The 16,387-nt window shown below is 35.9% G+C and overlaps 2 protein-coding genes across 2 annotated transcripts; both read left to right on the forward strand.

The window, feature by feature from the left end:
- The first annotated feature begins 507 nt into the window (after positions 1–507).
- LOC140821732 (probable cytosolic oligopeptidase A) lies at positions 508–7,350 on the forward strand. Its single transcript, XM_073182293.1, has 16 exons — positions 508–971; positions 1,235–1,402; positions 1,496–1,619; positions 1,808–1,884; positions 2,246–2,389; positions 2,505–2,735; positions 2,798–2,888; positions 3,380–3,501; positions 4,104–4,211; positions 4,310–4,555; positions 5,136–5,281; positions 5,735–5,852; positions 6,257–6,448; positions 6,571–6,636; positions 6,808–6,879; positions 6,969–7,350. Exons 1-16 carry the CDS (start codon positions 534–536, stop codon positions 7,044–7,046), a joined length of 2,421 nt encoding a protein of 806 aa, XP_073038394.1. The 5' UTR covers positions 508–533; the 3' UTR covers positions 7,047–7,350.
- Positions 7,351–13,103: 5,753 nt separating this feature from the next.
- On the forward strand, positions 13,104–15,598 carry LOC140821914 (E3 ubiquitin-protein ligase WAVH1-like). Its single transcript, XM_073182595.1, has 2 exons — positions 13,104–13,744; positions 13,897–15,598. The coding sequence occupies exons 1-2, from the start codon at positions 13,367–13,369 to the stop codon at positions 15,574–15,576; spliced, it is 2,058 nt and encodes a 685-aa protein (XP_073038696.1). The 5' UTR covers positions 13,104–13,366; the 3' UTR covers positions 15,577–15,598.
- Positions 15,599–16,387: the final 789 nt, after the last annotated feature.

Raw genomic sequence — 16,387 nt, forward strand, 5'->3', positions numbered from 1 at the left:
TGGACCGACGGAAGTGCTTGCCATCATTCTCAACTCTCTGGAATTGAGATTTTTCAATATCTTTAATTTTATCACTAAATTAAATATTTATTTAATAAATCAAATATTTCCATGAACATTAATAAATGGGAACACTGTCGTCTATAATTTTTCTAAAAAATTGTTTATCTGTACTATTTTTAGTTTCTTTGGATATAATAGGTCGATCGCCTATTTTAGTTTCTTAATAAATTATTATTCTCTGTATTTGACAGTGGGCCAAACCAGCCCAATAAAACGATAGCCACAACTAAGGTTAGGACGTTGACAAGCCCAACCAACATGTACCGAGCCTATGAGGCCCTGGCCTGGGAAAGCTACATTGGATTTTCAATTTGATATTATCTGTTTAGGTCCAGCTACAGTTCTGATTAAAGGGCCCATCTTGTTTTGCCAATGCTTTCCTAGGAAACTAAATCAATTACTAATAATAATAATAATAAAAAACCAAAAGGAAGATGAGGATCCGAGCCGTTGAATCGTCACGCATTAAAATGCTTCTCCAATTTCTTGTTATACCAATCTTGCTGTTATCTTTAATGGCCACCCGCCTCACCATCTCTCGCTCAATCCCATTCCATTTCCAGCCCATTTGTTTCCCCAAACACAGAACCCAATTCCCTTTTTATCCCTACGCTTCTCTCAAATCCCATCCTTGCCCCCTCTGGTCCTCCTCCTTCTCCCTCTGCCTTCTCCGACCTCGCTCCAACGCTCTTCCCAAATCAACCATTGTTAAGCGTCGTCACGGTTCATTTACCCCGGTTCGATCGTTCTCCGGTTCCGCTTCATCAACGGTGTCTGGCTCGACTCACGCGGGAATGGATTCGGACTCCGAAAGTAATCCGCTCTTGGGGGAGTTTTACTTCCCACCTTTCGATTCGATCCTGGCTAAGCATGTTCGTCCCGGCATCCGCGCGTTACTCAAACAGCTTGTAAGTTATTGATAAATAATAGGTTGTGTTATTTGTTATTCATTTTGTGTTATTACATAGGGATTAATAATTTGTCCTGTCTTTTGGGTTGATCGTTCTATTAGATTTAGGTTCAAGCCCAGGAAGGGTCAGTGGTATTGTAGCTGTATGTGTTTTAAGCTGCATAACTATACAAGGATAGGTAAATGAAGACGTGCTAAAAGTGATGGGCTCATGTAGCAATTAATGCTGGCAGTTTCTTTAATTGACTTGTGTAATTGTAGGAATTAGAGTTAGAGGAACTGGAGAGAACAGTGGAACCTACATGGCCAAAGCTGGTGGAACCACTGGAGAGGATAGTCGACAGGATGGCTGTGGTGTGGGGTGCCGTTTCGCACCTCAAAGCGGTTAAAGATAATGCCGAGCTTCGTGCCGCCATCGAGGAAGTCCAGGTGCATATTGTTGCTTTGTTTTTGTTTTTTTGAGTTAATTTTGTTTGGCTATTTTTGTTGCTAGAAGTTTTTCATTTCCTTGTTACCATCTAGCCGGACAAAGTAGCGTTTGAGCTGAAGTTAGGTCAGAGTAAGCCTATTTACCATGCATTCAAAGCTGTTAGAGAATCACATGAATGGGATACCTTGAGTGATGCTCGAAAACGGATTGTCGAGTGTAAGTATTTGCAACCATTCTACTGTATGATTACAATATTTATGATCTTCATGTGGAGTGGTTTTGATTTTAGTTGATGTGGACCGAATGGCCTTCTCAAGTTTGGATTACTTTACTGTTCCATGCCATCGCTAGAGGTTTGATTTTGAATGTTGATCTTAATTGTTCGCACTGACCTGCTTTTGCAGCACATTTAAAGGATGCTGTTTTGAGTGGTATTGCCCTTGAAGATGATAAAAGAGAGGAATTTAACAAGATTGAACAGGTATATTTCATTTTTTGACGATGCTGGAGGCCATTTAGATGAACTATTGTGTTGTAATTGATGCTTACTAAACTGTAAATTTGAAATTACCTCTGGGAATAATATCGGGAGCTTATAAAAGGGAAAATTTTGACATGTATATGAATTCGCCTGTTCCATATTGTAAGAACCCATATTCATTGTGAATTCTTATGTTATTCTGGCGTAAATTTTGAAATGGCGCTAATCTACTTTTTGTTTACTTTTTCACCTTTTTGAGGTTACCCTATGCTTTTAGTGAATTTCCCATGTTTTTGTATTATTTATGACCACTATAACTATTCTAGGATCATTAATCTTGTCACTTCAAATGAATGTGAAGGAATTGGCAAAACTATCTCAAAAATTTGGAGAGAATGTTTTGGATGCGACAAAGAAGTTTGAAAAATTGATAACAGAGAAGAAAGACATTGAAGGGTTGCCAGCTTCAGCTCTCGGGTTGGCTGCACAAACAGCAGTGTCTAAGGTATTTATATAATTATGTCAATGATTTAAGTAATAGCTCTAATTTGTGAATTGGAATATTGGATATAATGCCATCTGTTGAGCTACATTATCTATGTTTCTCCTATTGATAACAGGGACATGAAAATGCTACTGCAGAGAGTGGGCCATGGATAATTACATTGGATGCCCCAAGCTTTATGGCCGTTATGCAGCATGCTAAAAATCGAACACTGCGCGAGGAAGTCTATCGAGCCTATATAACCCGTGCTTCTAGTGAAGATATGGATAACACGTCAATTATTGACCAAATTTTGAAGCTTAGATTGGAAAAGGCTAAGCTTCTCGGTTACAATAACTATGCGGAGGTATGAGTTGTTATTTCATCTATAATTCTGTCGGATATGCCTAATTATGTAGCTTTTATCAGGTAAGTATGGAGACCAAGATGGCAACTGTTGAAAAGGCAGGAGAGCTCCTCGAAAAACTACGTAGTGCATCTTGGGGCCCTGCTGTACAAGGTATGGTAGTTCATTATCAGCCTTTCAGAACCATGCAAGTGTGCTTTTTTTTTTCTCTTCTTATTTTCTTCCGGGAATTTAGTTAGCATTTTTGGTTGAAGTAAAATAAATAAGAGACAGGGAGAAGGCATCTAGTGATAAACCTTATTATACTACACACACAATACATGCCCATCTTCGACATTAATTTATATACAATCCCTCACTGTATTTCAGGGAAATAAAAAATGGAGTGTTCTTTGTTTTGTTAAACTTGGAAGAATGATGATGCTTTATGATATTTATCAAAATCTGAATAGCGAACAAAAGTGTTAATGCTTCAATATGAGATTAATCTCTGCAAGAATTTGGAAAATGAGCATTTCCCATTTTATTAAAGTTTACTGTAACTCTAGCACTTTTTCATATTGTTTTTTTGTTCTTTGTAAAGGAAAACAGCGTTCTCTGATTGCCATTTATTGAATATTTTATTTTTTCCTTTATCTTTTCAGATAACGAAGATCTCAAAATTTTCTCAAGGAACCAAGGAGCTCCAGAAGCTGATAACTTGAACCATTGGGATATTAGCTTCTGGAGTGAGAGACTTCGTGAATCAAAATATGAAATAAATGAGGTGCTATCCCTTGGTTCTCTGTTTCTCCTCGGAATTTATTTTTTAGTTAGTTTTGATAGAGTTTCAAACTTTTGTTTCTGTTGCTTCCTTATCAACACATTCTTAGTGGCATTCCAAAGTTAATTTTTATCTTTTAAATCTCCCTTTACTTTCATAGAGAATCAAGGGAGTATTTATCATCTTATTTTATTTAATGCAGTTATACTTTGCACAGAAAGGGAACATCTCTCAATATCGCATATTTTATTTCTTTTTTAGTCCTAAATTGTATGGAAGAAGTTGCTATGTATTCATAGTATTTATTTGGTATTGGAAGAACCCCACTGTATCCTTGTTTGGGTTTCCTTGCAGTATTTCATATATGTTGATGTCTACTTCGAATTTGAAATATCCAATTTAGGTTTTGACAACTGTTGGAACGTTCCCTTTTAAATATTAGTTATCTCAAGGTGCATTTTCTATTGAACAGAGTCCTTGGTCACTTTGGCTTTGGCTTTTCCTTTAATTTACTGATTTTATGCCAACGTTTCTTGTTTTTTATTGCATTTGCCTTTCTCAAATAGATAACCTTTTTAGGTGGTTACCTTTTCTAATATCAACAGGAAGAATTGCGTCCTTACTTTTCATTGCCTAAAGTTATGGATGGTCTTTTCAGTCTAGCCAAACACTTGTTTGGGATCGATATTGAACAGGCAGATGGTATAGCTCCGGTATGACTTTCCATCTGCTTTTCTTTTCTTTTTCCCGGGAGAGTTTTGGCTGGTGGTGCATTTTTTTTCATCTGAATAGCCATTGTTACAATTTATAGGTATGGAACAGCGACGTTCGGTTTTACAGAATTAATGACTCTTGTGGTACCCCAATCGCGTTCTTCTATTTTGATCCATATTCTCGTCCGTCTGAAAAACGAGGAGGAGCATGGATGGATGAAGTGGTGGGTCGAAGTCGTGTCATGTCGCGAGATGGTTGTAGTGCTAGGTTACCTGTTGCTCATATGGTTTGCAACCAAATGCCACCAGTAGGAGACAAGCCGAGCCTTATGACGTTTCGTGAGGTAGAAGCACTCATATTTGCTCATATGTCTAAAATTTGTTTCTTAAAATGATTTGACCATGAAATCGTACTAGTGTTCTGGCCGACTAGGCTGGCCCTGCTCCACCAATTTGATCATAATACTTGAAGTGAGGCCTATTTTTGTGTCTATACGATGGAATGAAATATTAAATAATCATCAATAAAATTTATATCCTTCAATATCTTGTAAAAACTGTCCTGATGCTACTTTTTCCCACAAAATTCAGACAAAATTATGTTGAATGATTTTGGTTATCTTTTATTAACTAGAGAGCATAATTTGATTCGGTTGAAGTCTTTATTTGTTTTGATAATGTCAGACTCCTATTTGATTTCTGAATTTAAAGTTATTTTTTCTATTTGATTATTGACACCTCGTATCATTCTTATTTGATCTAACAGATCAAATTATGATCCGAAATATATTGTACCTTTTTTTGCACAGCATCATTAGAAACGAGAAGTTTGCCTCTTGATTATGATGCATTACAATATGATTTGTTTTTCTCTAATTTAAATGATTTAAATGAGTAATTTTGTTTATTATAATTTAATGTTAGGTTGAGACAGTCTTCCATGAATTTGGTCATGCCCTTCAGCATATGCTAACAAAGCAAGATGAGGGTTTGGTTGCTGGTATAAGGAATGTAGAGTGGGATGCTGTGGAATTGCCTTCCCAATTTATGGAAAATTGGTGTTACCATAGGTAGGGATTTTTTCTTGCAACTGTCAGTCTTGGGTTTTAATCAAATTTTCAAACTACATATCTTTCTATTGAACGAGTACAAGTGCAAGTTCTATGACTAAATAATCTGGTAGTTTTTCTTCTCTCTGAATCATTTCTTCCATCAACATTTCCACAGTTCGCCAATTGCAAGTTTTTCTCCATTTTGTCACCTAAATTGTGCTACATGGTACACGACCAATTTAAATGAAAATTGTGCTAGATTTCACTTGGATACATTTGGTTTTGGGCAACTTTGAAGCCATAGTGCGGGTTAATATCAGAGTTGGGTCTTACTGCTTTGTTTGTGCGTTAACTTGATGTCTCCAAAAGTTGAGTTCTATTTGGAGCACTTCAGATCGTCACGACTCTAAAAATTGTCGCTGATCATGACCCTCAATTTGGTGTTGTGATGTATGCCGACACTTAATGCAGAGATACCTTGATGGGTATTGGCAAGCATTATGAAACTGGAGAAGCTATTCCGGAAGACATTTACAAAAAGCTTCTTGCAGCTAGGACATTCCGTGCTGGTTCTACGAGTCTTAGACAGGTCTGGTCTCTTGTTTTTTTTATCAGAAGTCCTGTGTATGGTTATTCTGTCTCATAACTCTATTGATATTTCTTAAATTTTAGTTAATTAAAGTTTGATCTATTCTTTTGCTTCAAGTGGTGAGATTAATCTTATCTGCATATAACGCCAACTTTGTTTCATCCTTGTACATGGAAAAGCAATATGTGTGTTAGTGTTTTGTTTTTGTTATGGAAATGTTCTCATGGTAAATGTGTTTAAGTTTGCACATGAAAGTTTTTTCTTCTATATGATGATGACTCACAATTTCCAACAATATAGAGTATTTATTGGACATGCTTTCTCATCTAACTTCACCATTAAGTTCTGCCGCCCTTAGTCGATGGTGTAGCCTTCTGATAGACAATTACTCTTGTGTACTGCAGCTAAAATTCGCAACTCTTGATCTTGAATTGCACACAAAGTATGTACCTGGTGGTTCAGAGTCAATCTACGACGTTGACAAAAGGGTCTCTCAAAGAACACAATTGCTCCCTCCACTTCCTGAAGATAGGTTTCTTTGCAGTTTTAGTCATATTTTTGCCGGTGGATATGCAGCTGGATACTACAGTTACAAGGTGAAATGGTTTTTACCTTCTGTTTGTCGGATGACAAATGATGTCCAACAGCCATGTTTTCATGCTGAGACCCTCCTTCTTGGCTTCCCTTTCTAACAGTAATTGATGTTCAAATTGTGCAGTGGGCTGAAGTTTTATCCGCTGATGCTTTCTCAGCATTTGAGGATGTTGGGTTGGACAATGATGAAGTATGCCTGCAAAATTCTTAATAGTTCAATTAAAAAGATTTAGTTTTGAATATCCTGTTGTCTTTCTTCGAAATGCGAAGATTAAATTCACCTAGCTAAATGTATAGACATCAAAATTCTGCACGATATTATCACCACAATTTTCCAACTGATCGCTGATGTTTACAACAGGCTGTAAAACAAACAGGCCATAGATTCCGGGAGACGGTTCTTGCCCTTGGGGGAGGAAAGCCACCGCTAGAGGTATAGAAGTGATACCGATTCAACATTTTAACCAAACCTTCTAAAAAATTGTTTATTCTCATTATGCTGAAATGCTTGTTTTCTCTCAGGTGTTCGTGGAATTCAGAGGGCGTGAGCCCTCACCAGAGGCCCTGCTTAGGCACAACGGATTGTTGCAAGTTGCATGAGATTTATCTTGACATATTCACTTAAAGAAAGATAAAAAGGGAACACAAAATTTCTTGTACTGGCGGGCTTAGTGAGAAAAATCACTTGAAATGTTTCTTGTGCTCTGATAACTGGTCCTAATGCCCTTCCCTACATTTAGTCAGAATTCGACTGCTTGTTTATCTACATCATTTGTGACTCTGGCGAATGTGCTATTACTATACTGTGCGGAAGTGCTGCGATTTTAGTCACTAATCCTTTTTGGCAAATTGTGGGAACTGTTAATCTTTTGATGTTCATATGGATTATAGAGTTTGTAACTAATTACTAAATGTCACATAAATCATAACCCACCTTCTAAAAGATAAGAAGTAAATAGTTGCAATCACTCTAATATTTTTTAATAAGATCTTTTCAAGTTAATCTTTTGAATTGAAGATTAAAATATTTTCCATGAGATCGATCTCTGCTTCAACAAAGTTTCAGTGCATGAACTTCTTAAAGACCGTCTTAAATGGATCTTCTTGTCACCCCACACAGTGCATTGAATCACTTCAATTAGTTGCTATCAAGCAAACTGTCTCAACATATGTACCTTGAGCTGCCACATTTCTCTGCTGCTCAACAACCATTATTGCATATCACTAAAACCATTCCTTTATTTTTTTTTCTTTTTTTTTAATGTGAAATTAGGACTTTTCATTCATAAAACGACGCCAAGTATCTGGTACAATGATAAGATTCGAAATTTTGTCGGATGGGTCATTTATCAAGTTATCATCATGTGAAATCTTTATTGTACATTAATGTGTTATATTTATGAAACCACCAATTTGATTGGAAAAGAATGCCAACAAATTAATTATTTACCAACTCAGCGGGACGAGTAAGTAATTAATTAATATCCACCAAATAATTATACTATTAATCATGAGATTAGTACATTAAGGCTGCGTTTGGTTGGAAGGATATGATAAACTAATGATTAGTACGTAAATGATAAAGAAAATGATTGTGATAGAATTGTAAAATATGATGTAAAATAATATTATGTTTGGTAAGATTTTTAAGTGTAGGATAATTTTGAATTTTTTGATGAAAAGACGAAATTGTCCTTCCCCTTCGCGACGGCGACAGTGGCGGCCGGCGGAAATCGTCGACCGGAAACTTACCGACGGATTCTCAAAATCCGTCGCTCGTAGCGACGGTTTTTTAGAAAATAATACGTCGCTATTAGCGACGGTGTTATATAAACCGTCGCCGATCTAGTTTTGAATTATTTTAATTACTAAAAATTAGACATTTAGCGACGTTTTTTAAACAAACTGTCGCTAATTGCGACGGAATATAAACAAACCGTCGCTAATAGCGACGGTGTTTTGACAAACCTTTCTACACAAACCGTCGCTAATAGCGACGGTGTTTTTACAAACCGTCGCTAACCTCTGTCGGCCGTTTTCTTCCGGTGGTCGGCAGTTCGTCGCTGGTCGGCCGGTACTCGCCGCGGTCGGCGGCCCGTCTGTGGTTGGCCGGCGGCGGTCGGTGGCGGGAAATGGTGGTGAGTTTGAATTTAGGAGAAGGGTAAAATCGGAAAAATAGGAGGTATTAAGAGTGGGATAAATAATCCTAGGGGGTGAGGAGGTATTATTTTAACCTACCTAATATAACCTAATCATACCTAGGAGGGATAAGGTAGGTTTATTTAAAATTGAACCAAACACTTGATTGGCCCGGATAAATTAATCTATCACCCCTAATCCCTCAAACCAAACGCAACGTAATAATCAAATTCTCCAACTCCAATAATGTCCATTGTCGTTCATCCCACTTGTTTATAGAATAATGTACCTTAAAAGCGTTGTGTGTGTATACATAACTATAATATGATGCACATCAATCATACATATTTATGTGAACAATCAATCATACATATTTATGTTAACAATGATGAGATGACACTCACATATTAGATGTACAATTGTTTTATGTTGTACGATGGATGTACATCATATCAATATATACACATACATACATAAAGGTAATTGCCTTGTTAATTTATTGCGGCCTTTGCTTGTCCATAGACATCATGATAACCAATCATGTTGTTGTACTAAAAGGTGGATGCAGTATAATTCTACACATTAATCCTTAATGAGTTGTAGAAATAATTGTAGCTCTAATAATTTTCCAAGTTCACCAAATGAATTATGTTGTCACACTCGTGATTATTAATTCGTTATGTTTTTCTAAAAGTAATGGGTGAAGCAATGGGCCATACTGATTATTTAAAATTTTAACTGAAAATGGGAATATTTTGGAGGGGTGAAATTGTAGTTTATCTGATCAATTATATCATACTGATCACCTTGAGGACCTTTTTACGGTGATTTTTTTTTTCATTTTTGAAAAAAAAAATATATATATATATATATATATATGTATATATATATATATATATATATATATATATATATATATATATATCACCGAGCGATGAGACTCGGTTAACCGTACGAATGAAAATTCCCAAAGAGGACATAGTAGGGTAGGATAGACTGGGTTAGGTTAGGCTTGCAGAGCCGGTCATTTTAGGAATTCCCGAGGACGGACGAATTTAACAGATAGGTAACGGCGTTAGGGGCCGGACGGCGGAGAAACAGAATTCTGGACAAAACGTGAGTGAACAGTTAGTGTTAAGTGGTCAAATCAAGAGACCAGAAGGACTGTACTGTGTGTTGTTTTGGTATTTTGTTGCTTTCGTTCGTCTCACATTATTTTTTAGCTTTCTTATTATTATTATTATTTTACATTTCAAAATTTTAATTAATTAATAAGCGTGATTTATAATAATATTAATGATAAACATTAGCTTTTTTGTTATACTAATTGCATGTGTAAATATAATTAATGTGGGATTTGTAGACAATAACATGGGGAAGATGAGCTAATAATACTTACTCTGGTTATGGTACTGCCATACGATGGAGACTAATGGAAGATTCCCAAATATCATTGACCACCATTTTACTCTGTTTATTTGTTTTTTTTTTATACAAGTGTCTCACAAATTTGATTTTCTACTTACCAAGCATACGTAAATTTAAATTATTATTCTTGACAAGATAAATATTTTTTTTTTTTACATATTTATATATGACTAAATTTATGTGAAATTGATTGAGTCGTTTTATATGTGGTCTGAAAATTATTATTTTTGTCATATATAAAAAAAAATTATAGATAGGATCATAAAATTAATTCGTAAGACAATCTTATAAATTTTTTAGTGTTTATAGAGAATATCTTAGCCAACTAAATGCAGAGGTTGGATGATGCAATTAATAAGGTTGGCAGAGGTTGGAAAGATGAAGGAACGCATTTAATTAATTGTAAAACACATGAAAATGCTACTATAAATAGGTGTCTCATTTCCTCATTTAGATCATCTCTTCTTCGAGCTTTTTCTCATCTTATAACATTTGAGTGTTTAGTTATATAATATTTGTGAGATGTTTGTTCTCATGTATTAAGAGAATGTGTATTCTCTTTGAAAACACAATGAGTGGATTGTACACAATAAAATATTATAATAAAATTCTTTTATCTTGTCCATGGTTTTTACTTTAATAATTTTTAGGAGTTTTTCACGTAAATCTCGTGTCCAATTTATTTTAAATTTTCGTATTTATTATCTCAAATTGCCGTACGTGAGACCAATAGAATAAAAAAATTCCGAAAAATATGTTTTGGAGGGACAAATTGAAATTTCAAAGATGACTCTAATCGCCCCTAATGGTGTCTGAGTTGGTGGACTAGATTGAAAGTTTGGTAAGTGGTCAGGAATTCGATTCTTTCTACAAAAATCTTTTCCGTCGAACCTGTCACACATGGTTGATCTAGAGGGATTTATCTAACTACAATGATTCATAAAACTATTGTATTAGTTCAGAAATTTACTCATCATGCACCGAAACATGGTTTGATAGCCGTGCGTATGAGTTCGACAACTTGTACGAGAAACACCCTGATTTTGTTTGCAAAATTGTGGGAAGAAAATTAAAAAATATGCTATAAAATCTGTAACGAAAACCCAAGTCGCCTCGCCCTATTGTTTGGAGAAGATGTGTAACACCCAAAGGAAGATGCACCAAAAAGTCACGTTTATTAAGTAATAATAAATTAGTAATTGTTAGAAATGTACAATTATTGGTCGATGATACTGATCGTATTTCTCTACCAACTCATCCCATTACCATGCTAACCAAAAGTCAAAACCCTTACAAATCCATCCCAATTATTCTCTAGTTTTTACTCCTTGTCCATCTCCACAAATATCATATATTAATTTAATTAAATCTAAAAATACTTTTCATCATTATATACGAGTATCTTTTATTCTAAATTTTTTAAGAAAAAATTTAGAATAAACAAAATATAATAATTTTAAAATGAAACAATTTTCACAAATTTTTGATAAAACAACAAATGTGACTCAGATGAATAATTTATATCATCTTCAACATAAATTTATAATGTAGAAAAATATCTTATAAATTAGGACAAATAAATACACATTTCTACGTATCATCAACCATATGTTTTTGACAAAGATTTCATCGAGAAGAAGACGTCTAAATCACAAAAAAAATTAGTGGCAAAATATATTTAATATTATAGTTTGAATGTACAATCTTTGGTACTGTCAGAAAAATCACGTGAATTGGGTAAAGATTAAAAAAATATGGATTTGACCTCAAAAGAAATAAAAAGGTTTTCCGAAAAGAAGTAAAAAGTTTGGGACAGCGAAGCTTAAGGCGAAAGCGGGGATCGAAGGTCGCGATTTTAAGGCTGTCAGGTGCCCCGTTGACTTCAAACCTTTTTTTTAACCTTCGTTCGCGAGTCACTTTTCAAATTACTCAAAACTCCAATATATTATATTATATTATATTATATAATCAAATACCTTTACTAGCAAAAAATTAAAATAAAACCATCTTCAATGTTTGTTTGTTGTATTCATACAGTAGATTTGATTATTTTTTTATATTAAATTCGGGTGATAAAATAACCTGTTTAGATGGGATCGTAAATATTAATATCCATTTCCAACTCTGAGTTGGGAAATTTCAGATAATATTCATGTTTCAAATTATGTAACTTGACTTTTTAAACTTGTATAAAAACAAAAAACAAAGGGTATATTGGGATTCGTAATCTTCTTTTCTATACTATAGAACCAAACATTTAAACAAAATGTGTTTTCAGATTTCACATTACAAATGTCTAATGCTCATAAATAATTTATAAAATGATACAAAACTGCATGAGTGGGTCTCATGTGAGACCGTCTAACGGATTTTAATATGTGAGACGGGTCAATCCTACCCATATTCACAATAAAAAATAACACTTTTAGCATAAAAAATAATTTTTTTTCATTGATGATCAAAATAAGAGATCACAAATACGATCTGTAAGACCGTCTGACACAAATTTTTGTCAAACTACATAATCTTGTCATCTATGAGATGATTTAGAAAATCATTCGATACAAACAAATTTCATATTATTTTCATTTAATTTATCAAAAAAAATTATAACATGTTATATTGGTAAAAACAATACTTTTAGATGTAAATATAAAAAGTAAAAAATATATTTGGAATAAACAAAAATATAAATGTAGTATATATATTTTAGATCGATGGAATATTTTTTATATATTATTTTTCACAAAAATACCAAAAACAAATAGCCAAACAAAAATGGACTAAAAAGCTTAAAATGGCAAATCCCAATATATAATGGAAAAAAGGACCAGCGGATTCCTACATATGATTAAATAAATTTCAAATCAGAATAACTCATTTTTTGAGGGGATCTTGCGGATTTTTATTTGTGAGACGAATCAACTTTATCAATAATATTTACAATAAAAAATAATATTCTTATTATAAAAAGTAAAATTTTTTAACTGATGATCAAGATATCCATCTAAAAAAAATAGTTAATGATTGAAAAAGGAGACAGTCTATTCATATAAATATAATGTTATTTTGGAGCTTTTGTTGTGATTTTTTGGTTTGAGAAAAATAAATAAAAGAGTGGATTTGTTTTTCTTTTTGTTTTTATCTCTGTTGGGTCTCTGTTTCTTGCTCATCTATTTCCCTTTGTCTTCTCTATTACCAAATCCACTTTTAGCTCTCATCTCCATCGTCTTCTTCCTTCAACTTTTTCACCAAAAAATCCAAATCCCAGTTCGAATCAGAGGTATTCGATTGTGAAAAAACTATAACATTTCAGGAAGTTGAGCTTTTACTCCTTTCGGTAATTTGACACAATGGTTTTGGGATGGAGAAGAGCATTTTGCACTTCGGTTCCGAAAGATCAAGAAAGGGATTCACCAATTATCAAAGAGAAACCTGAAACTAATCCAAGTCTGAGCATTGGCTCCAGATTTGGTGGGTTTTTCTCAAATCCTTCGACCCCTCGGATGCAGTCTCAGCTTGTGTTTAGCCCCACTCTCCGGTGTCGAACCACCGTAAATACACCTTCGGAAAGGCTAGCTGCTGTGGTTCAGGCGAGTTCTGCTCCGCAAAGTCCGAAACTTCGTTGCAAAACTAGAATTGGTCCGAGATTTTTCAATCGTTCCACCCCTTCTTCTCCTCGCTCCCCCTCCACTTTTTATCTGCTCAAAACAAGCCTCCGCCTATCTAAGGTATACAATGTTTATGCTATTGTCTCTTTTTATTCATTATATAGAGATTTTAAAGATGAAGAATGTTCTTTAGTTGTTTAGATATAATTAGCTCCTCATAATTTGGTAATGATTCTGTTGCTGCTGTTTTGTCGTCATCGTACTTTTTGCAGAGTAGGTGCGAAATTTGCTTGGAAGGACTGAAGACCGGGCAAGGAAACGCCATATTCACGGCGGAGTGCCGCCACAGCTTCCATTTTCCGTGCATCGCTGCCCAAGTAAGGAAGCAGTGTTCGCTTACATGTCCGATCTGCAATTCCACGTGGAAGGACATTCATCTCTCGCCATCAACACCGGCCCCAAGTCAAAATCGCGCACAAGATTTTGAACAGAAAAGAGATGTAAAAAAAGCAATCTTGAAGGTCTACAACGATGATGAGTCATTGTCATCTCCAACCTATGGTGAAAGATTCAACCCGATACCCGAATCCGATGAATACGAGGATAGAAATGATGAATTCCCAGGTTTTTTCGCTGCGAATAATGTGGTTTTGAAGGAAGTGAAAATGCAGAAAGTGGAGTTTGGTCTGTTTCCCGAAACGGCTGTGGTGTCTGTTCGTAAAAGCAGTGAAACTTATGCTGTTGTTTTGAAAATCAGAGCTCCCGAGGCGAGTTCGAAGCACGCCCGCAGAGCTCCTATTGATTTGGTGACCGTGGTTAACGTTGGAAGGAGTATGAATTTAGAAAAGGTTCATTTGATGAAGAAAGCAATGAGAACGGTGGTTTCTTCCCTCACCGCCGCAGACCGCTTCTCAATCGTGGCATTCTCCTCAACGTCAAAGCGTTTATTACCTCTACGGAGAATGACAACCACCGGGAAGAAGGCTGCGCGTCGAATAATCGACGCCATCATCCCCTTGGACGACAGTGCCACGAGCACTGTGGATTCCCTCAAAAAGGCTGTTAAAGTCATAGAGGATCGCCGAGAGAAAAACCTGGTCGCTGCCATCATGCTATTCTCCGACGGCCACCGTGGTGGCTCTGCCGTGTCACACAGTTTATTATCGGAAATCCCACTACATTCCGTGAACCTAAGCGTGGGTATGAACGAGCTGCCGGATGAAACACTCGCGAAATGTATTACAAACTCACTAAGCATCGTCATCCAAGATTTAAAATTTCAGCTGGTTTTCACGCCAGACTCGGCTCCCGGTGAGGTGTCGGCGGTTTATTCCTCACACGGAGGTCGACCCACATTTCTCGGATCCGGAGCAAGCTGGTGTAAAATGGGCGACTTGTGTTCCGGCGAAGAGAGAGAGGTGTTGATCGAATTGAAAGTCCAATCTTCGTTCGCTGTGGGGGCCACCGTGGCCCACCGCCGACTGTCTGTCCGATGCCAGTACAAAGACCCGTCAACTCAAGAGCTGATACACGACAAAGAAGGGGCAATTGGAGTCCCGTGTCCACGAGTGATCGGGTCCTCATCCACTCGCGAATCCCAAAGTCTGAGGTGCCTCTTTGTCACCACTCGCGCCTTGGCCGAGAGTAGGAGAATGGCCGATAGGAACGACATTGCCGGAGCTTACCACATGTTAACTTCAGCTCGGGCTCTCATTCTGCAATCGGGTTCGGGTGAGGAATTTGTTCGCGGCTTGGAAGCTGAGTTGTCGGAGTTGAGTTCGAGGAGACAGGATCAGCCGCAGCAAAGGAGGAACAACCACGAAAAGGAAGCTGAGACACTAACGCCCACTTCCGCCTGGAGAGCAGCTGAACGGCTAGCTAAATTAGCCATAATGAAGAAATCGCTAAACAGAGTTAGCGACTTACATGGATTTGAAAACGCGAGATTTTAGATTTTTTTCCCCGAAACAAATATATATGAAATAATAAAGTAGAAAAAAAGTTTCCCCAGAAAAATAATAAGCAGACAAAAGTGTGGCCCTAGTGGCGTGGCAGTAGTAAGACGCGAGTGGTAGTAGACTTTTCGGCGCTTTCCTCAGATAATACCCCACAGAGTATGGTTGATGGAGGCTGTGAGTGTGTGGGGTAGGAGGGGACTCCAGGTTCTTGTATTTATTCTTTCCTTTTTTTAATTATTTATCTAATTTTTACTAATATTGTTGGTAAACTTTGTATCTTTATTCATTAAATATTAAATTGGTGAAAAAATCACCAATTTTCACTATCAATTTCAAGAATTTGAATTGACGATGAAGTTGGGCCTACACTCATAAGGACAAGGCATTGTTGTCTGATCGAGGAGGGACCCTTTCTCTAGCAGAATATAGGGAGGGGCCTGGCCTTGATTTGGAAATTACAACAGACATTTATTTACCAATTATTGCATGCATTGCACTCGTCACATCTAATCCAAAAAAATAAATAAATATCTCACTTCTCGTTAACTGCATCTTCCACCAAAAAATACCTATACAATCATTGTACATATTTTATTATAATCATCACATCGTTGTAGAATCGGCATGGACTGTATATTTTAAGTAATGTATGGTATTAGACACTATTAGTTACATAATTTACAATTAAAATATTATTAATAAATGTTCTAAACTTATGTTTTTTTTTTAAATTGTCATCCTCGTCAAAATTTTCGAAGTTTATTATAATTAGAAAAAGAAACCACAATACATTAAACTTGTTCTG

This window comes from Primulina eburnea, unplaced genomic scaffold (assembly GCF_022965805.1).
Source record: "Primulina eburnea isolate SZY01 unplaced genomic scaffold, ASM2296580v1 ctg739_ERROPOS11973397, whole genome shotgun sequence".
Taxonomy (NCBI): Eukaryota; Viridiplantae; Streptophyta; class Magnoliopsida; order Lamiales; family Gesneriaceae; genus Primulina; species Primulina eburnea.

Excerpts from the sequence above, each read along its gene's own strand:
- LOC140821732 (XM_073182293.1), top strand. The coding sequence starts at position 534 with ATGCTTCTCCAATTTCTTGTTATACCAATCTTGCTGTTATCTTTAATG. Across the intron at positions 4,556-5,135 it reads GCCTTATGACGTTTCGTGAG|GTTGAGACAGTCTTCCATGA; the intron begins GTAGAAGCACTC and ends ATTTAATGTTAG. Across the intron at positions 5,282-5,734 it reads GAAAATTGGTGTTACCATAG|AGATACCTTGATGGGTATTG; the intron begins GTAGGGATTTTT and ends CACTTAATGCAG.
- LOC140821914 (XM_073182595.1), top strand. The coding sequence starts at position 13,367 with ATGGTTTTGGGATGGAGAAGAGCATTTTGCACTTCGGTTCCGAAAGAT. Across the intron at positions 13,745-13,896 it reads CAAGCCTCCGCCTATCTAAG|AGTAGGTGCGAAATTTGCTT; the intron begins GTATACAATGTT and ends TACTTTTTGCAG.